The 26,066-nt window shown below is 42.4% G+C and overlaps 3 protein-coding genes across 3 annotated transcripts; 2 read left to right on the plus strand and 1 right to left on the minus strand.

The window, feature by feature from the left end:
* The first annotated feature begins 1 nt into the window (after position 1).
* On the plus strand, positions 2–5,550 carry bysl (bystin-like). Its single transcript, XM_080461665.1, has 7 exons — positions 2–558; positions 1,555–1,711; positions 1,813–1,951; positions 2,367–2,500; positions 2,591–2,751; positions 4,626–4,728; positions 4,896–5,550. Exons 1-7 carry the CDS (start codon positions 282–284, stop codon positions 5,248–5,250), a joined length of 1,326 nt encoding a protein of 441 aa, XP_080317791.1. The 5' UTR covers positions 2–281; the 3' UTR covers positions 5,251–5,550.
* A 1,377-nt stretch (positions 5,551–6,927) lies between these two features.
* On the plus strand, positions 6,928–11,589 carry ccnd3 (cyclin D3; the record flags this gene model as incomplete). The annotated part of the gene is made up of 5 exons (XM_080461129.1): positions 6,928–7,143; positions 7,227–7,442; positions 8,785–8,947; positions 10,434–10,576; positions 10,840–11,589. The coding sequence occupies 5 exons, from the start codon at positions 6,928–6,930 to the stop codon at positions 10,960–10,962; spliced, it is 861 nt and encodes a 286-aa protein (XP_080317255.1). The 3' UTR covers positions 10,963–11,589.
* nuak2 (NUAK family, SNF1-like kinase, 2) lies at positions 11,416–22,626 on the minus strand. Its single transcript, XM_080460811.1, has 6 exons — positions 22,266–22,626; positions 16,874–16,994; positions 16,267–16,418; positions 15,146–15,211; positions 14,484–14,736; positions 11,416–14,216 (listed from the first exon to the last, which is right to left on the minus strand). Exons 1-6 carry the CDS (start codon positions 22,479–22,481, stop codon positions 13,168–13,170), a joined length of 1,857 nt encoding a protein of 618 aa, XP_080316937.1. The 5' UTR covers positions 22,482–22,626; the 3' UTR covers positions 11,416–13,167.
* Positions 22,627–26,066: the final 3,440 nt, after the last annotated feature.

Raw genomic sequence — 26,066 nt, forward strand, 5'->3', positions numbered from 1 at the left:
GGGTCGAATAAAGTCTTCCGGGGAAGAAGAACCTGAAACAATTTTAAATGTAACCTTAACCCTTGATTGTTTTGAACACTATATCATGTAAACAGAATAACAGTTATTTTAGTGTGTAAAAATTATATTCTGTTTATAGAATAAACATTTTTGAAGACCGAACGACGACACTGTGTGACGTCACTTCCTCCCTCCTGGACCTCCGCACGTGTTCATCGCTGGTTGTTGACAGTGTTTGTAAAAGTCCAAATACCTGTTCCGGCTTCGGTTAAACTATCGTGATGCCGAAGCTAAAAAGATCCAGAGGAGGAGGAGGGAACGCTGGAGGGGAGAGGACCGGAGGAGCGGTGGCCCTGGCCGACCAAATCATGCAGGCCGACACGGTCCGACCCCGGGACCGGGTGAAGGGAAGGGACACCTGGGTGGAGAACGAGGACGAGTACGTGGACGAGCGTCTGTCCAGGAAGATCCTCCAACAGGCCCGCATCCAACAAGAGGAGCTTCAGACGGAATATGGACTGGCACCGGAGAAGAAGAAGGCTCCGGTCACTGTTCTCGGTAATGTAATGACTGCATGAGGCTTTAGATTGTTTGAACTGGACCAGCTGATACATGCTGCTAGTGTTGATGACAACTAGTGCATATTATTCACTTTATACACAGATGGACTGACTGCATGCATCGTTCGTATGAGCTGTAATATTTGTATTGTATCTCGGGTTGTTGTTTGATCCAACAAGTATCGATCTTACCTGAGTGACGCTTTGGGTTAAAATGGGTCAGAGTCATGTGGCCATCGGAAAGAGTGACCACATGAATGTGTTTGAACCAATACCCTATTACACTAATGTTATTGATGCATTTGTTCTAATGAACACCATCTAAACCAGGGTCGTATGGATCAGAAACCCCCTCTAGCTGAAACAGGGTAAAACATAAGTGCTTTACACTTTAGGTTCCATCACAAAACTGTCATAGCGAGGCAAAGATTCCACACAAACTTGATTAAGAGTCATCCTTTGGCTTTTGATGGTTGGAATATCTCAATAAAACCTACATATGGTTGTTCCAGCCATGAACAGTTATTGCATGGATATCCTGACCCAATCTCTGAATTTATTGATTCCCTCAAAGTAGAAATTCTAGTGTTACAGCAGTGCATGGCCGTTAGTAATAGAATAAGTTGAGAATGTTATTAAAAACATTGTTTTGTAAGATAAATAAAAACTCTTACGTTTCACCCTAAAGTAACATTAACATCTAGTCTCCAGTGTACAGTGTTCTTTCTGCTCACTATCCACTTTCCCCAGCTTTTATTTACCGATTTCAATGTCAACTTTTTCTTTTGACCTATTGTGTCCATGTGATTCACCTGTTGTCCTCTAGCGCCAGCGTTGCCAAAGGGTGGTTAATGGGGTTTCATACAACTCCAACAAAGTGAACAAGTTGCACAGACAACAGTAATTTTTCATTTGAATCCAGTCAAGTGGACGTGTTTTAAATTTCTATTGCTCACATGGTGCACTCTTGTCTTTTCCATTGGATCTGTTTTAGGCCCAGACTCTCAGGATGCAGACTCCGATGAGGAGTGGCCGGTGGTGGGAGCAGCAGGCGCCGCGGATGGCGATGCCGAGTGCGACACAGAAATTGTGGTCGATCCCGAAGATGAGAAGGCAATGGAGATGTTCATGAATAAAAACCCTCCAGTGAGGCAAGAGACATCAGTGATCACAGTTACTGGGAATGATTCACTGTGTGAGGTTTCTTTTTAAATGACTCCTTTACTGTTTTCCATCTTTGTGGATGCTGTAGACGGACGTTGGCTGACATCATCATGGAGAAAATCACAGAGAAGCAGACTGAGGTAGGAACAGTGATGTCGGAGGTGTCGGGGTGTCCCATGCCCCAGCTCGACCCGAGAGTTATAGAAGTCTACAAAGGTGTTAGTAAGGTGAGTAGCTCTTATTTTCAGACATCTATGTGCTTTTGATGGTCATCAAATGCTTCACGAATCCATCTAGGAACAAACCAGTGACACAATAAGTAAAAAAAAATAGGGTCATTTAAAACAATGACGAACTTGATATATATCGCTACGATTAGAATGACTAAATTTAACATCATAATAAACATTTATTGCACATTTTTTGTGCAATAAATTGTAATGCCAGAAGATCAACATCAGTCCATGCCACCTCATTATAACTATAGGCATACGAGTGTTAAGCAGAAACTTGTTGCAACAAACAAAAACCTTTTTTAAGATGTCCTGAATAATTTTAAGTTGGCAATGTGGATTCTCAATGTCTTGAGTTTGAATGTCTTTTGAAGTAACATTTGTCTTTGTAATGCCCCGTTTTCTCCAGGTTTTGTCCAAATACCGCAGCGGCAAACTACCAAAAGCTTTTAAGATTATTCCAGCACTCTCCAACTGGGAACAGGTTCTGTATTTGACCGCGCCTGAAACGTGGACTGCAGCCGCCATGTACCAAGCAACAAGGTCAGCTCTCTATTTTATTTCGAGTTCTATTGACGGCTTTGCACTCGTATGAATAGAAGATCATTCTTTACCTCTCTGTTATTATCGTAGGATTTTCTCCTCGAATCTGAAAGAGCGAATGGCCCAGAGGTTTTACAACTTGGTGCTGCTGCCTCGAATCCGGGATGACATTGCAGAGTACAAGAGACTCAACTTTCACCTCTACAGCTCCCTGAAGAAGGCCCTGTTCAAACCAGGAGCCTGGTTTAAAGGTGAGGCTTAAACAGAGAGGCGACTTCTGTTTTAAGGGTGTGATGTGAAAGTTTTTCTTCAGGTAAGTTACACAAGTGATCATCTGTCATTTAATGATCATCATAATGGCACCTTAACCAGTGTAGTGTTCCTGAGCTCAACAACATTGAAGAGAAATGCAATTATCCCGACTCAATTCTAAAACCTTTAATATATTTGCATTGTTTCCCAAACAGCTGGATACATTTTATTCCTTTTCAGCATACTGGCTAATGTCCTGAAAATGCTGGACTGAGACGTCATCTGATAGTAGGTGTGGAAAACCAGTGCGTAAAGTAAATGAAACAGGTGTTGGGCTTTTTTTTCTTTCTTTTTTTTTTTGTGCAGAGCCATAAATCCCAACTTTCTGGGACATGTCACATAACTAATTTCGCCACTAATTTTAGAAATTCTGAAGACTCTGGCGGAGGATTAGCCCGTGTCCACAGGGTAAATAACAGCACTGCTTCTGGAAGCATAGTAATTAACACATTCAGAATTAATTGGGTCAAATCTTTCTTTCTAGAACCAGAACTGATTGTTACATTTTTTTTTTAAATCCTGCCACTTGTCTGTTCACAAATTGTCTCAGTTTGACTGGACTGTTTTCCCCAAACATCCCATGACCTACATTTTTGCATACGAGCCAATGTGAGTCATGACCACTAGGGGGCAGTGCTGCTAATGAATACAATAATGGGTGTCGAAAGAATGAGGGAGCCAAAAAACAACCTGCAGTAACCCATTCATTATGCATTTATTCAAAAGCAAACCTCAATATTTGATGCTAAAATGAAGTTTACATAATCCTTTTACAAACTAATAAATGTATTTTAAATTTTTTTTTGGAGTGTTTGTTAATGTAGTCAATTTGCTACATTTTCTTTTATGTTTCATTGATATAAATACATTGCAGTTGGTCCTACTGCATTTCAGTTTCTACTTTTGTGAACACTGAGTACAAGGACATAACCAAAGATTTTTGCAGCCAGCAAACATAACTTGACAGAGCTGTCTCTGCTTGAGACAATTCCACCAAACGTTTATCTTTAGGTTTTTGTTTGAGTCATTGATGTTTTTATTTTCTTTTGAATAATTCTTTTTTCATCTACACCAACACAGAAAAGACAGAGTCTTGTGTTGTACTGGGTTTCTACAATGACCCTTTTTATCTGGAGGATTAAATATGATTTTATTGAACCTGTTGCATAACACAGTCTTTTATGACTTGATTAACAATACTGTGGCTTGGCTTATTGCCCCATTGGACACGATGGGGGCATTTATATCGGTTACAACTGTCACTGTTGAAGGGTTTCATGTCGACAACAGGTTTTGAATCCCGGTCCTGCAGGTTCCCAATCCTGGATGTTCTCCAAATCTGCCTGCACCAACACACAAGATCAAACCAAGTGGCATATGATTAAACTTCCTGATGACATAACATTTAGATTCAGGTGTGTTGGAGCAGGAACTTTGTAACACATGCAGAACTGTGGCCATGCTGGACCTGGATTTGATACCTCAATTTAAGACAAAACCACAGTGAAGGTATACTGTGTTCACGGCTGCTTTTGGGACTTTTCTGTCCTGCTATTGAAGATTACACATCATTGTTTAACTTGAAAGGAACAACATCAGAGATGCTTTTGAAAGGGACCAGGGTTCCTGTTTGTCTGCTTGTCATGTGAACATCTGAGCTGGGAGGCCGCGTCCATACCTCCATAAATTATCTGCACAAACTGGGCAAGCACAACAGTTTGTTTCAATTGCGAACACACCCTTCATGTCACTTTGGCATCAGCACAAACTTGTCTGATTACCTTTCAATTTCTATGTCCCTGTTGTCACGCAGGTATACTGATTCCTCTGTGCGAGTCTGGTACATGCACTCTCAGGGAAGCCATCATCATCGGGAGCATTCTCTCAAAGTGCTCGATCCCCGTGCTCCACTCCAGGTGTGGTGTCCTTTCAGTTGATTGCTCCGGCACACAGATTCCAGCTACTAACTGCTCGATAAATGATTCGGTTAGGTGGCCCCTAAAGGGGTCATATTGGGATTTTGGGGCAAGGCGAGTCAAGTTCAAGGTTGCAAGTAACATGTACTCCTTCGATTGTCTTTCAGCGCTGCAATGCTTAAGTTGGCAGAGATGGAGTATAATGGTGCCAACAGCATTTTTCTGCGTCTGCTGCTCGACAAGAAGTACGCCCTGCCCTTCCGTGTACTAGACGCCTTGGTGGCTCACTTCCTGTCCTTCCGCAATGAAAAACGTGTACTTCCTGTGCTGTGGCATCAGAGTTTACTCACCCTGGCTCAGCGCTACAAAGCTGACCTGGCCTCCGAACAGAAGACGGCACTGCTGGAGCTGCTAAAGATACAAACACACACACAGATTTCTGCAGAAATCCGCAGGGAGCTGCAGAACTCGGAGTCGAGGGACGTTGAGATCGGGCTCCCCGTCACAGTAGAAATGGACTGAAACAGTTTGGTCTGGTCTGGCTCGTTCTTATTCACGTTTCCTCAACATGAAAGTATTTCAGTGAATCTGGTGTTCTGCCAGTCCCTTCCAAGGACATCTTTAAAGATCAGAGTGTCAGCGCTATATTTCTATATGAATTAGTGATGTAGATGATGTAATTCCATACCATGAATCTCCGAGCATCTATTGCAAGAGTTACAGAAACATGTTTGCTTGGGAATACAAACAATTTTTTTCAGTAAAAGAGTCGCATTTGAAATGTGGAAGCAACAATTTGGATTAAAAACAAGCAAAATCCCTAAATGATGGTCACTGGTGTCATTTATTATGCATGACATACATTTAAAACATACTATCTGGCAGAAGAAAGGCAAAACCACTCTTGTTTAAATGGTCAACTCATGGTTGGTTTCATTGGGTAAAACCAAGTTTGAGTAGTCTACCCATCAGGTTTAGTGTGTCCTGCATTATCAGTTAATTGTAGCATTGTACCTGTCCTAATATGGGAGCTTGCCAAACAAATGTAAAGTTAGAGAATATTTTAAATGAATTCTTTGCACTAAATGTAAGACTAACCCAAACTAAACACAATTTGTTATACGCCTATTTGTAAATTCAGTCTTTACTACACATAAGAGAACAAATCCTATTATTAGATTAAGTTAAAGAAGACCCATTCAGTGTTGTCAACAGAACCTGTCATTAGATTTACAAACATGAAGGATAAAATGCTAGATGAATATTATCCAAATCTAGCAGGAGTATCTTAAAAAAAACATGTCAACATTTTTCTTGGGGTAAAATACCCTCAAATGTTTAAATCAAGGTTACTCAATTTCTAGACATTGGGATAATAAGCATGCTGAGGATGGTTAAAGTCTGCAGAAAGTGAAAGTTCTGTGTTTTTTGTTAAGTTAGAAAGGTTTAGCTTTTATTGTATGTTATGTTGATGATGTTCACATGTACCTTGAAGCAACCGTTTATTTTTTAACTCTTAAAATCTGCAAAATACGGCATGAAAAATAGCTTATACCAAATGTGTTTTCATATATATATCATACATTATATAAAGGAACCTTTAGTAATACACTTTTTTTTCTTTCAAAAGTGTGATTAGATTAGTAGTTGGTTAGTTGGTTATTTGCTGGGTACGGTTAAGGCCACAGTATGCACAGTGCTGTGCGTCGGAAGTTCTGTGCCGCGAGGTAGTTTACCGCCACAACGCTAGGGGGCGTAGTAAGGCACACGGTGCAAAAACTCGTTGGTAGAGTTTATTTTCCGGTCATGGTGCTGCTAAGTTTAAACCAGCAGGCCTCAGTGGCGAGCTACAAACTGGGCTTCCTGCAAATCGCTGTGGACCGCACTGCAACCAGATGTTTTTCTCCATTAAAGTGCACATTTAACTACACCATCATTCCGAAGCTCACGTGGATTGTCTGAGCAAGCTCTTTGACGTAGTACATCGTACCAATCACAGCTCTCGTGACTTGCGCACGTCCTTTCGCGTTCTGTAGAACAACGTTGTGCGACGCAGAGTCTATGCGCAGGGGGTTTGCGTCGACGCACAGCATTTACATTAGGCTTTTAACTGAAACAGTCCCGGGACGCCATGACGGCTCACCACTGACGTCAGCCTAACGGGACGTCCCTCTCTCTGTGTGGCGGGTCTCCGTTAAGATGGACAGCTCCGTCGTTGAGTCACAGGAGATGAATAACGCGTGGGTGGTCCTCCGGGCGGGTTGCGACCCTGCAATGACCCGGGACCTCAGAGTGCTGCGCAACCTGCGGGAGAAAGAGGCCTGCAGCCCGGCCTCCTCCTCCTCCTCCTCCGGTTGGGAGCAGGCAGACATCCAGCCACACATGAGGAGGACCCTGACAGAGTGGATGTTGCAGGTACACTCATGTTACCCCCCCCCTCCTCCTCTGCAGGAGCAGAAATAACGCCCCCCCCCCCCTGTCCTGTCCTGTCCTGTCAGGTGTGTGAGGAGCTGCAGTGTGAGGAGGAGGTGTTTCCCCAGGCTGTGCAGTACCTGGACTCCTGCGTGGCCCGGTTCACTGTGGACAAGTCCAACCTGCAGCCTCTAGGAACCGTCTGCATGTTTCTGGCCTCCAAAATGAGGGACATGGTCTCTCTGACTGCCAGCAAGCTGTGTGTCTACACCGACAACTCTGTCTCTGTCCCACACATCCTGGTAAATCGCTCGACTCAAGTCAAACATTCAACCAAAGCAAACACAAAAATGACCAGCAAACATTATTAATCATTAACAATTCTGCTACTCCTCCTAAGTGCTTGCACGAACAACCACAATTATTGTAGTACATCATTTAGTACATCGTTTGTTTCCCCAGTGCAGCATTTTAGTGAAAATAGCAACAAGAAAAATAGGGCCAAAATATTTAGTAGATAATTCTTCTTCAACCATGAAAGGGAAGGTGTTTTACATATATCACTATGAGATGTCTTTTACCTGTCATTTTGTTTTCCACATGTGTCATAGTACTGCAGGTGGAGGAGCCCCTATTAAAGCTGCAGTGAGAAAGTAGTATCTAGAGGAGAGGTTGCAGTATAGTGGTCACATATCTTGCATAAAAACTTTCATATCCTCTGTACCATCAGTGTTTGGGTTGTTAATTGTACTCTACCGTTGAATCATGGGTTGGGCTCTTTATGTACATACAGAAAGCAAACATAGGTTTTACGTAATCGGTTAGTGTTCAGCCTCCATTGTTGTTGGCCTTGTAATTGCAGCCGTACAACAAGACAATTCTTCCAAAAAAACCTTCATCAGATGCAACAAAACTCTTCTTTTGAAAACACACACAGAGCAGCAGTCATTACACCCACATCCTGTGACCCTCCAGTCCAAATTTTCCCTTGGTTCTTCCCTCAGTTTTTTTTTTGTTCAGTCTGGGTTGTTTTTTGCACTTGTGGGATCTAATTGTGTTCCTATTCTGGAACCTTGGAACTTCTAAATAGTGATCAGAACAACGTCACACTGCTTCTGTAGCTGCAAATTAGACTGTGTTATCAACACATCATTTCTTCTCCATTTCTGCAGACAACTGTCTTGTTTACACTGTTATACAGTTTCAGAGTGTAATTGCGTGCACACACGCACGCACGCACGCACACACACACACACACACACACACACACACACACACACACACTAGGCCTTACCGAGTTTCAATTTGAATGGGTTGAGTATATTGGAGATAATAAAATGTTTGAAACACCAATATGATCCAATTACCCGTAAGCCTTCTCAGAGTGATACCTACATTTATCCTTTTCCGTGCTTATTTATTGAATAACCAAGAATCGGAGGCGTTTTCTCCGATGGTTCTTAAAGCCACCTGAAAAGGCTTTCTGGCATGCATGACAAACAAGATTGTAATTGCAGCTCTTTTATGAAAGAATTGAAGCTTCAGGAGGAGTGAGGGCGCCGGGGCCTGTGGTCGCATCTGTATGAGTGTCCCTGCTGTGGGGTTTTGATGGTGGATTGGCTCACAGGAATGTGTGTGTTGCAGCAGTGGGAGGTGGCGGTGGTGTCCAGGCTGGACTGGTGTCTGGCCTCTGTGGTTCCCTCTGACTTCCTGGAGCCGATCCTTCATGCGCTCCCTTTTGTTCCAACCCCCCACCATTCAAACATGCGCAGGCATGTTCACACCTACATTGCTCTGGCAGCTATGGGTAAGTTAACAAAGTAAAGTTACCCACACGTACAGTGTTCCCAAATAAATCTCACCACAAGAAACATGTTTCAGGAACAGGTTGAACATTGTATTGACACTCTCCTCCTGATAAATCATTGCTGCGCTGACCCGTGAGCCAGATATTATCACTCCAAGCAAAACAGCAGGTATTATTTTATCCATTGTAACCGAATCAGCGATACCGCGATGTCTTAATGATTTTATGATGTAAGCGTGAGACAAACGGACGTTCCAGGCAGGGAACAATAGGCACAAAGCAGCCATAACTTTGATTACGTTGTGTCAGCAGTTCGTTTGGGAGGCAGAGAGCTGAGTTTGTGTAATCACGCTTTGTCTCCAGTGAAAGACCTGCGTTTGACCATTCAGCTGGCTGATTTCCCACGGATCTCTGTGATGTTGCCCGAGGCTACAAGTCACAGGGATACGGCCAGTCGGTACCAATTCAGACAGGCTATAACATTACAGCTCCTTAAAGTGAAGACGCTGTGCGACTCTCAACAATGTGACCCATTCAGGAAAGGTGTTTGGGAGCGAGTGGCAGACTTTTTCCCAGTAGTCTCCTGCCTGAAGCAATTAGGATATCACCTTTGTTTTTCCAACACTTGGCTTTGTCCATCGGGGTGTGTCGTCTGTGGTGGCATCTGCCTAATTGTCTGTTACCTAATCCTTACTGGGATACTGAGAAAGATCTCGTTGTTGTGTGTAATAATAAAAACAATGTGTAATAAATAATGTTCCACTGCCCATCTGCAGAGATGAAAAGTAACCAAATACAAGTAGTTAAGGGGAGTTTTAATTGTTTACTTTTCATTTTAAACTTGTACATTTTACCAAAATCACCTCTGTTTCGTATTTGTGATGGTTTTTGTTTTTTTTTGCATCATGAAGAAAGACATCATTCTGTAGCATAGTGACTCTTCATGAAAACAACAGAAACAATGTAAATGGAAGGAAAAGACGCAAGAGGAACCTGACCACAGAAAATGGGATGTCTGTTATATATATAGAGAGAGAGAGTACTGACATGGCGGAAATGAGTCAGATAAGTCACTGAGGACAAGACAATTCATGTCCTGTTAATGGTATTACACAGAAATGTATGACTTTACCACTTGCCAGTAGAAATAGTTTCACCAAGGGATACTTGTTAAGTTTACACTTTTATTACATTTGAGAGACTATTTTCCTTTAATCTGTATTTTCCTTTTACTACTATTGGTTTCAGTGAAACAGCCACTGGTGATGCAAGTTCTTCATGCATTTGTTACTTAGCTATATAAATACCTTTTAAAAATGAAGCTTCTCGGGCCTTGAACGTATGTTTGTATTTCTTTTTTTATTGTTTTGTATTTGATGTCACATCTCCAGCTCCAGACTTGTGAGGGCGATTAAATGTCATACAGTTTGAGTTCTACTCAAGAGAAGAGAATGGATGTACGTCAACCTTCTATGCTTTTCTACAGACGACAGGTTTTCAGCTTTCCTGCCCTCCACTGTTGTGTGTGCCTGCGTGAGCATTGCCATGCAAAGGCTGAAGTTGCTGGACGCTGCCGTCTCCCCATATTTGGTGACAAATTTCTTGGCTGGCCTTTTGGCCATTGATCTGGTAAGTCTAATGTTTGACTTGTCTTCTCAGTCAATATTGATTTTCACTTTGCCCAGTGATCAACGGTGACTTGGTGTTTTTGTGGAAACATCCTGATCTCAAATTTGAGAGAAAGCAGTCTATCGTGTGATGGTGGTTTAAAAAGGGTGTATGTGAAATTTAAAAAAAAATAAAAAAAAATAAATGTCCTTGACCATATGTGTTTTGCCTCGTCTGTACTGATAAAGTCAGGTCTGTTTTTCTTTCAACGTGACCCTGAACAGAGTACAATCCTCCTCTGCTGCGACCAGCTGGGGAGTGTGGTGGAGCTCAGCCTGCCCGCCGGGTTCCTCAGCAGATCAGCTGCGCGCAGGGCAGGGATCGGCTCCTCCTCCGCAGAGATCTAGGATGTTGTGCAGACGTCGGTGAGATCACCTCAGGAAATGATGGTGAAACACTCCTCTCCTCCTTGAAAGGTTACGAACAACTGTGAATTCACAGCAGAAACACGAGGCGAAATGTTTGAGAGGATTGCAACTGGTTTTACGCACGTTTGAAAGGTTCTAATTTTACGAAAGTTTTGGAACTTGAGATTTCTTGTATATATCGATGTTTTGGCAGCGAGAATAGCTTTGGATTTTATATAATGTTGATTTTTATGAATAGTTGAACCGTTAAGTTTGAGTATAAACTGTTCATTTGCACGGAATGTTTAAAGCAATTCTTGCATAGGTTGACAATATTTACTTCCATGTATTTCTCTGGAATCTGAACTGTAACTGCATTGCATACGCATCGGTTCCGTCCACCCACTGCGTTAAACATGTAACACAAAACAACCAGCAAGAGTTCTTTGCTGTATGGTATTTTTTTGTTGTCTTTATTATCGGTCTCACAACAGCAGAGCACATCACAGTTGTAAATGGTGTCAGCAACTTTGGCAAACTGTTTTTTTTTTGTTTTTGTTTCCATTGACAAAAAAAAAAAAAAAAGATTGAAATTTCATGACAAACAGTGATGACATTAAATGATACAAAACATTTTCCCCGCGTCACTTCAATTACAAGAGAGCGGTGACATTGAGTGGAACTCGTCCTTACAGGTCCAGTATGCAGGATTTTTTCTGGTGCCTTCTCTGGCAGTTTGGGAGCCAGTATAGATATCTATGAAGGGCTTACTTTGATAAATCAATTGACAGCCATTCCCAGGTTGTCTGCGATTTCATAGTAAAAATGCAGTGAAATGCTTCTGAAAATAAGAGTCCCTTAAATCTTACATACTGGAAATTAAATAGAATGTTCAAGAGTCCAGGAATGTCAAGAATTTCAGTTAAAAAAACAACAACAACAACATACAGACATTCAATTCTCAATTAAATTTAGCGTGCCAGAAAGTTAAACCATAAATAATTAAAAAGAAACAGTATGGCTTCACCTTATGCAACTTCTTTTACACAAGCACCATACTCAACTGACGGCAAATAAATAATCAGTATGCCTGTCAGATTTCGATAGCCAGTGTTATCCCAGTTAGATGTTATGGCCACCTCTAATAACCAGAGCGGATATCATAATGCAGGATTATCAAGTCATCCACATGGATGTAAAACTTCTGCTCAAGCGCGACGATAATTTGTACACATAGTTCATGATTTTCCCATCAACTCCAGCATTAAAAAAAAAAAGTGTTTTAGTCACTGGATTGCAGCATTTATATATATCTTTAATATTAAATGGCGTTTCGCTTTGTATAATACTGCACCGTCCCCGATACTGTGACTGATCTTACTTGCGATATTCGTAAACATACAGCATGACACACTGATGATGACCTTCAAAGAAAAAGAAAAAAGCGCCTTGAGGAGAACCGGCGTCTGTAGAAAACTGCCGCCTGAATGGAAAGTCACCAGTGCACGTTTCCCCGAGGCGGCAAGAGCAGGTTCAACTGGTTCCCTTTGTTTTGAGTCGTATGGTGACAAATATTGTCGTCACCGTCAGAACTCAAAAGGAGTAATTCCAGTAAGAAAACACCGGGAAGTCCTTTTCACAAGCAAATATCCTCTTGACACCTCTGGTTTCAGTTCAGCCCGAATCATGTTTTCACTTTGGTTTCCATGAAATGTCGTGTCACAAGAGCAGAGTCTCAACACAAAGCCACACTCCGACCACAACGCTTCACCTGTTGGCTCCATTTGCCACTCAGTTGCAGAATACAAATATTAAGCTACATTCAAGCATTTGTCCCCTTGGGTTCGTATAAAATAATAGTTTTCCCGTCACTGAAGTTCTCCTAACTCAAACTGCAGTTTTGGTTTTAAGTGACGACTTGAAGCCGTTTTCACCTGAGAAAAGTCAATTGCACTTTGCATATTTAAACATGTAGTTTAATTGTCCCAGCTGGTTGTTTTGAACCCCTTTTAAACCAGCTGAAATTAAAAATCCATAACCCTTTTCCCTTTTTGGTACTGCGTAATTCCTGAAGTTATTTATCCAAGAGAATCTACAGTGTTCTGGCATTTTCACATAATGCACTTTGGGTCTCATTTCCACGGCCATTTACAAAGTGAATTAAAATCACGTCTTAAGTCAACGACTTTTTCCGAAGAGCGGTGTTCAACTTGCGGCAGGGCCTCGGATGACCATGGCCTGCTTGTATGCCTCTGTGACGTTGTCGCAGTCAGTGATAGAGAAGGCACTGTCAGCCACTCCGGCCTCGTAGCAGTTCCAGGACCTCAGCAGCCCGTCGGCAAGGATCACGTCCTCTTTGATGTCCAGGAGGTTGTCGGCGGAAACGGAGCCTCTCATGCTGGCTTTGGCCGGTTTTTCAGTTTGGGTCGGTGGTCTCACGCGGTCTGGGAGGTCCAGCTGGTCAAACGACTCTGAAGACAGGATGCTGTCCTCACTGATGGCACCGCTTGGCCTTGACTTGGCACCTCCACAGGGTAGAGTGGCTGCCAGCTGGTCCAGAGAGCCAAACTCCTGCAGTCCACCCGAGGAGAATTTTCCATTGCGCTTGAGGATGCCTTTTCTATATGTTGGAGCTGAAGGACACTCTTTAGTTTGTGTTGTCCATCCAGACTCATTGTTCTCGGGAGAGGACGAGTAATATCCCGACTCCTGCTCTGCAGGCTTTTTCAGGATCCCTTTGCGAGGGAGCATTGCAGCTGCGGGGTCATTGGCTGGTGCGGACAAGTCCAAAATGTTCTGCGACTCCACTGAAGCCGCAGCCTGGGTTTCACTCATCGCCTTCTGTTTGATGCTGTTGCGTCTCTTGAGGATACCCTTGGAGGGACGAGCGTCTGTGCTTCCTTCATAAACAGTCTGGGAGACGTTGTTCTCTTTGCGTGACCTTCGCAGAGAACGCTGCCGAACAACATCTCCTCCGCCGGCCTGCGAGCGGAGCAGGCAGCGCATCTTGGAGCCATTCTCCAGCAAAGGCCTCGACGTACGACGCAACCAACTGGCAACGCTGGCCAGGCCACCGGGGTGAGACGTGGATGGAGACACTGGAGGAGCGGTCTGCTCTACTGCGCTGTTCCTTCGCTCGGACAGTAATGGCTGCTGGTAGCCCCAGTTGAGCCACCAGTGTCCAGCAATCTCCTCAATCGTTGCTCTGCGCTCTGGATTTACCATCAGCATCCAGCGGATAAGTCCACATGCATCTAAAAGAGAGAAGTGGTAGGAACAACACATTTAATCTCAAGGTCGTCACAATAATCCATTCAGGTGGCGTCTCAAAGCAAGTGAATCAGGTCGACTGAGCTCGGTCAGACGTCTTGGAAAATGTTTCACCCCTTATCCAAGTGATTTTAATTAGTTTGTCTTGATCCGATTAGTTGCTTTAAGATCTTCTTGTAAAACAAAGAAGATACACCAACATTATCATTATTTGGATGACTGGTAAAGTTAAAAAAAAAAAAAAAACTCACCAGACGGGTTGCTTGGTTTACGGTAGTTCCCAGTGCTGATCTGCTGGACCAGGGTTCTGTGGCTGTTTCCATCAAATGGCATGGTGCCATGAACCAACGAGTATAACAACACACCGAGAGACCACGTGTCCACCTCTGGCCCGCGGTACGGCCGTCCATTCACAATCTCTGGGGAGGCGTACAAAGGGCTACCACAGAATGTCTGGAGGAACTCGTCACCATGGTAGAGGTTCGATAGTCCAAAGTCTGCAATCTACAAGAGCAAGAAAGGGATGTCAAGGAGGCAGTTTTCCCGTTTCTGCCCGACACCAAAACACACACACACACACAGTATATAGACCAATGGTATTTAATATGTGATGTAAGCTCCTAACAGATTTAAAAGTAAAAAAAAAAAAAAGCAAAACAAAACATGTCATGAGTTACCAGGAGTAAGTCTGGAGTAGACTGGATGTGTGTTATTTCAAACCATTTAAAAAAAATAAATAAATAATGCCTCATGATGCCACAAAAATAAGCATGTGAACACTCTCTCAGGGGCGAGAGCAAAAGCTTCACTAATACATCGAATATTAACCTGGACGGATATTGTTGTTGCCTGTGAAATACTGCTTGTGTACATGCTCATTTCTCTCCGTACACGGTTGTCTCATTATACACACCTTGACATTGCCGTTGCCATCAAGTAAAATATTTTCCAGTTTCAGGTCCCGGTGTACTATTCCATTCTGAGAATACAGGACACAAAAAGTTTTCGGTTTTATTTCGTTGTTATGCTTCGACAATAAATGAGCTCCAGTGGGGCCATTACGCATCAGTTTACTAGAAACATTACATAAAAGGATAATTATCTACTGGGTCACAACACATTCCTTTCCGAGGGAGATTTTTTTTTTTTTTTCCCCGGTGCGTCAGCCAGGCTTCATTGTCCTTGGGTCCGCGGGGGGGAATGCCTCTGACTCCAATTGTATTTGCTTCGCTTTCAAAAATGCAGGTCAACTATTTCTTACGTACGCCCAGCTCTTGCTGCAGTGCACAAATTCCTTGTGGTTTGCGTTATGCGGGTGTTAATTGTTAAGATGCGATTACAAATTATCGGGTTCATTCTCAAGCCAAACGTAAAGGATATAAATGGAAATGGCGAACACGTTATTTTCCACTTCACAAGCCTCGATTTAAAGAAAATAAAGAAAAACTTAAAGATAAACATTAGCGCTCCTTGAAAGTGAAATAAGGCGGATGGTTCACGCGGTAAATGAGTGCAACTCACTCTGTTAATATTATTTAACAAACATTTAGAAAAGGCTGTGCACAGTGCTGAACAGCCGCACTAAAATACACTGAACTCGAAACGCTTGTAATTACACAGCTCCGGTCTCCGGGAACAACCGATTGTGTGTGTGCTCTGTCCCTTCACACCCTCATTAAATTGCTAGACGGTGCCTGTGTGTGTGTGTGTGTGTGTGTGTGTGTGTGTGTGTGTGTGTGTGTGTGTGTGTGTTAGGAAGGCTGGCCTTTCGCCCTGACGCTATTGCTGTACAGACCAACTGTTCATCTCGCCCTGCATCGTTCTCACAGCTTCCCAGCGCAGGGCTGACGGTGAATAATACCCATTATGTAATTTTGGAGGCACTCGTGTCCTGGAAAACAACCCCGAGGGGCTCTGCATTATTAAGCTTTACATTTGATTAACTCACAGGCCTAATGCACTCTTCGACTGGACTCGGCTGTAGATTCAGAAAACTATTTTCAATAAAGTCGACATGCAGGATAAATGCCTCACCTGGTGGCAATAGTGCACAGCCGAAACGATCTGCCTGAAGAAGTGCCTGGCCTCTGGCTCAGAGATGGTCCTCTTATCACAGATGTAATCATACAGGTCTCCTTTGCTGGCATACTCCATCACAATGACAATTTTGTCCTTGTTTTCGAACACTGCAAGACAAAGCGCACAGCACAAGGTCTCAGAGTCAGGACTTCAGACCTTCCACGAGGCTTCGTGATGTGAAAACTGTCTGTGCGGCTTGAAGCGCACAGTGATTAGGATAATCCAGGCTCAAACAAACATGCAGCGAAGTGAAGAAACACTGAATGATGATCATCTCATCAGGCGTGATGGGCACCAGAAGACACGAGGCCCTGCATTATCCCCCCCGAGTGATGTTGGGGTACGGCAGGGCATCAGAGCTTATATAACGGAGCACGGCTCTTTTTCCAGCACAAAGACTTGCGTGACCAAACTCTGGACCTCAAACAGAGGCTGAATTGAGACCCAATTTTCCAGGTGTCACGTTTCAAAACGGCGTGCGGCAAAAAGATGGAGTCGCCGCTGAACAGCAAACAGAACTCTAACCAAACACAAACGATGAGTAAACTTCTGGATGCCGTACCTTCATATATAGTGATGATGTGCGGATGACACAGCGACGACATGATCTCAATCTCTCGGCGAATGTGAACCAGGTCTTGCTCATCCTTGATCTTCTCCTTTCTGATAGACTTCACGGCAACCTTGGATTAAAAAAGAAAAGATTATATGACTTGAAAAGAATTGTACTCGGCGTAGATGTTTAAACTGTCACATTAAAATGAGAATTATGGCCCAAATCAGATAGTAAGAGGTCGTTACAAGGACTGAAAGTCGTCACTTTCTAAAGGTTGTTAGTTGGACTATTCTTTTATTTCATGTAAACATTTAGCAGGTTTGTTCCGATTAAAACAAACCTTGGAGCAAGTACACCGGTCCAGTGCAGAAGTACAAAAACTACCGGATATATTGGTGGCCGGGAGGCTAAGGAAGCGAGCTTGTGACAGGAGAGCTGCAGGCGTGAACCCTGAATCTTTACTCCTAAAGCCAGCTTTGATTCGGCCTTGCAAACCGCAGCCAACATGTGAAGACAGAACTAAGAAACAGTCAAGGTGGCGACACGTGACATAAGCTGGAATGTGTAATTAAAACTTAAGATGGAATAGCAGAGATGTGCAATCAAGTTAGTGAACGACCAGGAAGCAAGAAAATGTATGAATGATTTGTCAGGGATATCAATTGAAATAGTAATTATTGCAGATCAAGTAAGGCTTTATTCAATCAAAGTTTCCCAGTAAAAATAATGATATAGATAATAAGACCAAGGCAGCCATTGGCAATCGGAGATCATTATTCAAGATGCAAAGTTACACGTCAATTTCTAAGTTTGTGGGAAAAAAAATATAAAAAATTCAACTTATGCGAGCAGGACGGTGGGCAATGAACCGAAAACTCCGCTCTGCACTTTCTAACAGAGCTGAAGGAGTATTAGGTCGAGTATTGTCTGCAGTAAAGAAAACTATTGTCTCCCGCTACGCTTGCCAGAAGCTCAGTCAGTTAATTCAAGTGTGAATAGTAACTGTGGGGTCTGTATTTCCAGACAAAGCTCCGTCAAAGACTGGAGTCGTCTCTTTGGTTTTGTCTCGTGGTGGTGCAGATGCTTGGGATTCCTGTGCGCGCTTAGTGCGTCATCAGTCTACCCCAAGGTGGAAGGGTGTCGTGAGGCACCAGATGGCAGTGGTGGTGGGGTGTCCCTGTTTCAAACACCCCCCCCAGGCTACAGACACGGGGAAATGAGTAAGGCAGCAACTCCTCACAACAGTTTCAACACAGGCCCCGTCCCCCGTCATGAGTCACTATCTGCCGGCGAGGATGCTGCGCCTCCCCGGTCAGCGCCGTTTTCACACCGCACAGACATTTTTCCGGACTCGGGGAACTGAGGTTTCCTGCGTTTGTTTGCACAGCGATGGGACGGGCTGAGCCCAGACTCATGATGAGCTCACACCCTTGTGAGGTTATCTGTGTGTGTGTGCAGTTTTGTTAGCATCTTTCTGCTCTAACGCAATGGCCACTAACACGTTGAAATATTTGATATTTCACACGCCGACTGCATTTCCACACCCAAAGAAATATCTTCTTTTTTTTTTTTTTTTAACATTACTGACTTTGGGATGCATATTAAAACTACTTCTTTTAGCTCAAACTGACTTTTGATAGAACAGCATAAACTGGATTGTTTGTACATCACCATGCTACTGGTCTAACTTTTAAACAGAATTTGGTAAAGATATGAAGCACAGGTCAATGAATAACCCATTCAATTCTTTTGGGGACCATCTTCATGAATTGGTTATACAATGTGCCACTGTTCCATTTGGAAATGAACAAACAGAACTATTAAACTTCATGTATATAAAGAGAGGGCTGTTGTAAGCGTGCCATTTCCAAATGCAATATGTGGAAACGAAGATTTAGATAAGGAAAATGTTTTATATTATTTTTTGTATGTGGCGAGTGTGTATGGTGGTGGTGGTGGTGTGTCGAACCAAAAATGAGAATTTAATGAGATGGCTCATCATTGTTAATCCCAGAGAAAGACCCTTAACCTCAAACAGCTAAGTTACTAAGTTGGAAGAGTATCGGACTTGTGACGATCAAACACGTGAATGGAGACGGGCAAAGAAAGCAGGTCAGAGCCTCAACTCCAACCTGATATTTTACATTTAAACCACAAATATAACACTTTATAGTTCAAGCTTATGACTCCGTGTCTCCTAAAAGTTTTTAGAATTATAAAAGGATCTGCCCTACTTATGTCCGAGTCAATGAAATCTAATACAGTTTAGCTTTGACCTATTTCTTCGCCAAAGAAAATAAAAACATGGGTTGGACGATTATGCATTCTTTACACATTTTACAAAAGTACAATGGTAGATATCGTTCTTAGGATTTGATAGTACAGCAGGATTCATCCGTTTTAATTATCACTATTAAATGTGTTTTTTTGTCAATCTAATGACGTTCGTAGTCGTGAATCATGCATAGCTGCTGCAGAGCAGTCTGGGTGTCTAAATGGGACATGCGGATACATCATCCATGCGATGCACCGAGTGGCAGATCAACCCGACGCTAATGCATCCTGTGAACCCCCCAATCTAAGTGGCTTATGTAATCAAACGTACGCACGGAGACAATGGGAACAGCTGTAGAGCCACAGCACGCAACATGATGCTCCTCTTTTTGTTGTGTCACCCACAGAGGGTCAGATTACGTTCCTCGGTCCATTATGCTTTCAGTACTCCAGCAGGTAAACCACAAAGGAAAATAAGTGTCTCTGCCGTTGCAAGTCTGCACGAACTGCTGCTATTAGTTTGGCGCAAGTACAAAACACAAATTTGGGGTTGATCAGTATTTGAATATTAGAGGCACCACATGGTCAGGACACTTGCCTGCAGCGATGAATCTTCAGACACCAATAAAAACAGCAGCGTGGCAGAAAGTGGTGTCAGGCGGTGAAAGAGTGGAGGTGTGGACAAGGCTCAACTTGCATCACTGCGTGTTTACTTCAAGGGCTGACGGGGAATTCCTGCTGCTTCATTGCCTCGACTACCTACTGCTTTCACTTGTGCCATACGTGATCTTTAAATAGGATCATTTCTGAAAAAACCATGACATTAGGAGCTGGACCAGACTCACCGACAGAGCCACAGCTCCATTTGGCAGTTTGGTTCAGCCAGTGAATTCATCAGACAATAAAAAAGAAAAATCATTCTATCTGCTTTTTGTGCTGTATCATTTTACTACTGGTTGTATTTCGCAGAATGTTTGACCTGATCATAAAAAGAAAACATGACCCAGGTTAGAGTCCAGTGCCCCAGATTTTGTAACGTTTACATAAGATCAACGTTTACTTTATTAGGGTGGATTGTAAGAAGTGAGAAGATTAGATGGAAAGATGATTGTCAAACTCAATTTGAGGCTGGAGATTGTGAAGTTGTTAGCGTGGACTGGACTAGATCAGGTCAAGAGCTGCAACTTCCTATATTTTTCATGATTTTTTTTTGGAATCAATGATTAGTTGAGGCTTTAAAATGTCAGAAAATTATAAACAATTATGTTAATTAAAGATGAGTTGCAACTCATTTAGTCTCATTCAGGTTGAACAAATTGTAATCACTTTCTGATCATTCTCAGTGGAAATAAATTATTCAAAAATGTGATTGACCTTTTCTTTAGTCTCAATAACTACCAACGGAAAAATATGACACGTTATCTGTGAAAGTACCCATTCCATGAACAAAAAGTCGTTTCTCTCATTCATGGATTGGGCAAAGCACGTGGCTGGACAGCTCTTGTAAAGGGTGGTTTCATAGATAAGGTGTGATAAACACACACGCACAACTCCAAAAAACATTTCCATGTGAACAACTCACACTCAGGTTTGAGGAATCCATCATCCACACAAGTCTGGTGTTTGCCTGCATATTTATGGCCTTTTAAAAGCTTATCTCAACCCAGACTGTTTTAAATACCTCCCATTTCCCCTCAGGTTACAGGGAACGGGCCTGAAAAGGTTACTTATGGTTTCTTCCCCCCGCCCCCCGTCTGTATCAGGAGAGCGGACTGAAAATTACCCAACTTTCCTGTCTGAAAGTCCCTGCAGGGAGAAATTCACACAGGCCATTCCAATCAGACACTTCCTTTATGCTACATCCAGTAAATCAACCCAGATTATGTAAAGACTTCCTGGGTAGGATGTAAGGTGAGGGGTCTTGGTTTGACCTCAGAATGGAGGGCCAGCTTTATAAAGGTGTTAAAACACTGAACTCATTAAACCCATATTTTTGTGTACTGAGCTGTGCATTGGAGAATATTTTAAAAGTCGGTTCTATTTATACATCATTGAGTTGTATGCTGTGCTTTTATTTTTCACACCAGACAAATTCGGAGAGTGCAGTCAGTGTAACTTGAACCAATAAGGGTTAATGAATCAAAAGATTTGCTAGTATTTCCATTTAGTGTCGTTTCTCCCCTCATTACTAAGAAATATGACATACTCTTCATTATTATCAATACATCTATGAGAAGCTCCTGTTTGGCAGTGTTCTCTATGATTTTGTCACATTTAAAAAAGGAAAAGTCTATGTAAAGAGGTAGAAATTAAACACTTGAAGGTCCCTATTCATTTCTATGTGCCTTCATCATTCCATGTGTTTAGTATCCTTTAAAAAAAGATCTTAAAGTAGTCATGGTAATCTAAAAACAAAACATTCAAATAGAAAACAGCTTTATAGGGGGAAAAAACAATTAAAACATGAAAATCTGCAATGGCAAATCTTATGATGGTTAGAGCATTTAAAAAATATATCCTCACTGTCAAATGCCTCCTTTGTGACAGATCATAAACATCAGGTGATAAAAATCACTTTCCAGCTTCCAAAGCCTGTGAAGCAGATACCTTCAATAAAACAGGCTGAGGACGATGTGTCTCATGTCTGCTTTAAGCAAGTGTAACTCTTAAGCTATATTTAAGGAAGATAATCTACTTTATCACGAATCTGTAACCTTTGCTGTACAGGTAGATAAAATCAACCTAAGAGCAGACTGCGTCTCCTAAAAATAGCGCTCCGTCTCCAAACAACAGGTGGCCCTCGGGCAGGAGCGTAAACAGTGAGCTGATACCGGGTCGACACCGGTTTCGGGTTAACTGGTTTCCCTGTTATTTGGTGACCAACTACCTTCATGGCAGCAGCGACAGAAACTCGTAACTGTCCTGAAGAACTCTGTTTTACCACATTTACAATAAAGTTTCGAAGTCTCGTACGTGTCGTGAGTCTTCTCTTAATATCAGCTGTGACCGCAGGAACGACGGACGCTAAATGAAAGTTGGTCATCGGTCAACGGGGAAACCAGTTAACCCGAAACACCGGGCCAACACCGGGACTGCAGATGTGATCGTGAGGTTCGAGTCTTACCAGTCTGCCCGATCTCTCTCTGGCTTTCTTCACCTTGCCGTAGGTCCCTTTGCCCAGGGTCTCCAGGAACTCGTACCTGTGCCTCAGGTTGTGTTTGTGGTGATGTCTCTTCACGGCTTGCTTCTTCCCCGCCGCCTGACCGGGAGCTCTCCCCGCCGGGGTGTTACTGTTGACTCCCCCAGCAGCAGAAAGCCGCGAGGCAGGTAGATCGTCCATGTCGGCTCGGTGAGACACGTTCAGTTCGGCTCGGGTTTAAAGCGCATTCCCTCTTGTCTTCAGGCTACGTTGTCCTCCAGCAGCGGGTCTCAGGGATCGTGTCAGGTCGCCCCCGCGGTGAGGTACACAAACACATACACACTACAGGTACGCGGCGTGCGGACCGGAGAGCAGCGAAGCACCGCCCGCACACACACACGTCAAATAGCAGAGAGGGGCGGTGCATGCAAGGAGGAGCGCTGGATTAACTTGCAGCCGAGTGTTACTAAAAAGAGATATCAGTCGTCCATCTGTCACCTTAAACTACTTGTGTGTGCTACTTATTTAAAAGACATCGCCGCATGTCGTCCGATAACTTAACCCCGCTCGCCCTCCCGAGTCTCTATATGTAATTACAGTAATTGGACAACCGGCGCGCGCCGAGATGGAGAGCAAACGCACACAGAAGCTGGTAAATGTTCGCACTGGAAAGTTTCCTGGTGGAAGAAAATGTTCTGAATTTAAACTATTTTCACCGACGATGTATGACCTGAATGCTTTAGGTTTAGATGATTGTACTTTTACTATATTCAAGCATTTTACTCAACGCGTGCAGTGAGCTCATACAATATGTTGAATATTACAAATCAAACTAATTCGAAAAGTTTTACTTGGACTACTTTATGTGTGAATACACCCCTGACCTTTTCCGTATTGTTTTACGATACAGGGATATTTTCTCATTTTAGTCGGTTGAACTGAACCCCATGTAACTCTGCCAAGTTTAATTTTGCTTGTTTGGGTTTTTTCGTGAACACTGATGTGTGGGACTTTGCTCAGAGGGGGAGTCAATCCATGATAGGATTGTTTGTTGGCTTGTTCCCAACTCAGACCCTGAAAATATGAACCAACCCACCCGTCTGTCCTTTATTACTTTGTACATAGTGCTAATCACTGCACCACTGATTAAATCACGTTTTTTACATTTACACTTTGTTTTTTTTTTTTGTTGTGAAAATTGATTTAGCAACATTTAGCAGTTTTGTGAGAATCTGTATATTGAAAGCTATGTTGTATGCTGCATGTTTGAAATGTGTTTCTCATTTCATTTCGTTTTCGTTGAGTTAATTGATTGTTGTGATTCAATCTTGTGGCTCGTTGTTGACAATAACCTTTATAATCAAATCCGTTAACAGGGGCACCTGGAGCTCTGAACGATGTCATTACAGATGCAGGCCACTAGAGAGCAGCATGCAGTCAGTATTTGCAGGAAGGTGAGTTTGCTGTCCTCTGAGCAGGACATCATGGACATAAAACTAAAAAAAAAGAAAAAGCAACAGCCTAAATCCTATTCAGTAATAATAACAGGTCTAATGTGGGGGGATTGATGCGTTGGTGTTAACTTGAATTTAATAAGACGTTACTCATGTCAATTGTCATATTATATCAGACGCTACAGATGAATGTAGGTCTCCCAGAACAAAATGAGCAGTTGATGCTAATATTCACACATGTCCAGTCATTCATTTCGGTCACTTGGCTGCTTCTTCACAAATTCTCTCTTAATTGACCTCTTAACCCTTTTCGCCCGTCATTGAGTTTGCATAGGAATGTGCCAGAGATTCATTATTTGTGCAAGAAGAGGAACGCTGTGCACAAAATAAACAATGAAAGTAAACAAATAAGATTGCTATGAAGCAAAGATTCTCAATCCATTTCATATGTGGAAGATCTGAAAACAAAATGCAATGTCAATGTGAAAAACACGACACGGAATGCTCCACAGAGGGAAAAATATGGGAGAGAGACAATGACAGACAGATATTTCCCATTTATTTACACTCGTAAATAAAACTATTGTTTTCGTTAGGTATGCCAAACTATTTAGAGTTAAAGCAAACAAATGTTGACAACCAGAAAGCTGGAGGCTGATTAAAGTCCCTTTCAACAAGTTGTTTGTGTAATTCAATACTTCTGCAAGAAGAGGGCGCTCTTTACTAATATGAATAAAAATGGTCGCTTGTTTTGAACATTACTTACCATAAATAACGACTGTACAATATGTTTTCATCCACACTGTTTCTGTACAGTTTTACTGCACATCATAATAGCCATAATGCAAAAATATTAAACAGACATGATTGATCTTTGAAAAAGTAAACAGGATAAATCTGATATCTGAATTGTTTGTGAGTTGAACAGAGATCAGAACACAGGTGGTTTCACACGTGTGATGGGGCACCATGTCTGTTCCCGACATAATCTAATTTTTCCTCAAAGCAAACAAGGAACAAAGAATATTTGCAGCCTGATGCCAAACTGATACAAATCCACTTTGATTCAGCCAAACTGTGAGACTCCAATCCTACTTTTATATGGCAGTAATCTAATGACCATAATTATGCACTTTCACTTTGAACATTAACATCAAACAAATGACCATTTTAAACAATCATGGTCGGTGTTTTGTGTAACTATATTGTCAATATTCACTGATCAGAACGTTATAACCACCTTATAACCTTGTGCAGCTCTATGTTTTGCTTCCAAAACAGCTCTGACAAGTTGAGGTATGGACTCTTCCAGAAAGTTGTGCTGTGGTATCTGGGACCAACATGTTACCATTAAGTACTTTGAATCCTGTAAGTTGCCAGGTGGGGCCTCCAAGGATTGGACTTGCTTCACCAGCTCAATTGCACTGAGTTCTTCAAGCCAAGGCAACACCTCTACACCGTTGTTGGATTCCTCAAACCATTCCTGAACCATTCTAGCTTTTGGCATGTTGCATTATCCTGTGGAAGGAGGCCATTTCCACTAACGAATGCTATTTCTATGAAAGGGTGATTATGGCCTGCAAAGCTTCGAAAGGTGGTTCCTATCAAAGCAGCATCCACATGGTTGCCAGGTTCAAGTTTTCCAAGCAAAACGTTTTTCAAATAACTACATTACCTCTCTGAGTTTGACCTCTTAACATATTACATTTCTGGAGCCAAATGTTTCCTGGGTGAGTGAAGCATAGGCACCTGGGATCTACATGACATGAAAACAAGAAAACCTGATCGATCAAATAGGACTCCTCCCATATGATCCATCTCTGATGCTCACTTCCCCATTGTTGGTTTATTCTGTGGTTGGCACGTACGCCCCCCCTCCTGTGCATCATTAAGTCTTAGCTGTCTATAATGATCCTGTTTCCTCAACTTGCCAGTTCACCACTTTTTCTCAGGAGCTGCAGTTATAAAGATATTCTGACCATATAACCATTACAACATGGCCATTGTCAAACTTTCTCAATTTCTTATGTTCGGCCATTCCTCTGCATCTATCATGTCAACAATGAAAACAAAAGTATTGCAATTAGTTTGTGTTTCATCAGAATTTATTATTTTTTAATTAGTTTAATATTGAAAAAGTAAAAAAAATGGACATAATGTGATCCTATTATTAAGCTCTGGGTTCAGGCAGGTTAAAAACACCTTCACTCTCATCTTAGCATATATTGGGTATTATCTTCTGCATTTTCTTTTTGTTGTATCAAGCCTATTTGTATTTACTGTGATAATTGCGTCGCTTTGTGGCCTTTTGAAGATATTGTTGAATTTGCAT

This window comes from Lipophrys pholis (genome assembly GCF_963383615.2).
Source record: "Lipophrys pholis genome assembly, chromosome: 4".
Lineage (NCBI taxonomy): Eukaryota > Metazoa > Chordata > Actinopteri > Blenniiformes > Blenniidae > Lipophrys > Lipophrys pholis.

Bases quoted from the DNA above. Each gene is read 5' to 3' on its own strand.
- nuak2 (XM_080460811.1), bottom strand. From the start codon at position 22,481: ATGGACGATCTACCTGCCTCGCGGCTTTCTGCTGCTGGGGGAGTCAAC. The intron at 16,995-22,265 runs GTAAGACTCGAA...TTTTAATCCAAG, and splicing joins GAGAGAGATCGGGCAGACTG to GTTGCCGTGAAGTCTATCAG. The intron at 16,419-16,873 runs GTACGGCATCCA...TTTGTCTTGCAG, and splicing joins CATCATCACTATATATGAAG to TGTTCGAAAACAAGGACAAA.
- bysl (XM_080461665.1), top strand. From the start codon at position 282: ATGCCGAAGCTAAAAAGATCCAGAGGAGGAGGAGGGAACGCTGGAGGG. The intron at 559-1,554 runs GTAATGTAATGA...GATCTGTTTTAG, and splicing joins GGCTCCGGTCACTGTTCTCG to GCCCAGACTCTCAGGATGCA. The intron at 1,952-2,366 runs GTGAGTAGCTCT...CGTTTTCTCCAG, and splicing joins TCTACAAAGGTGTTAGTAAG to GTTTTGTCCAAATACCGCAG.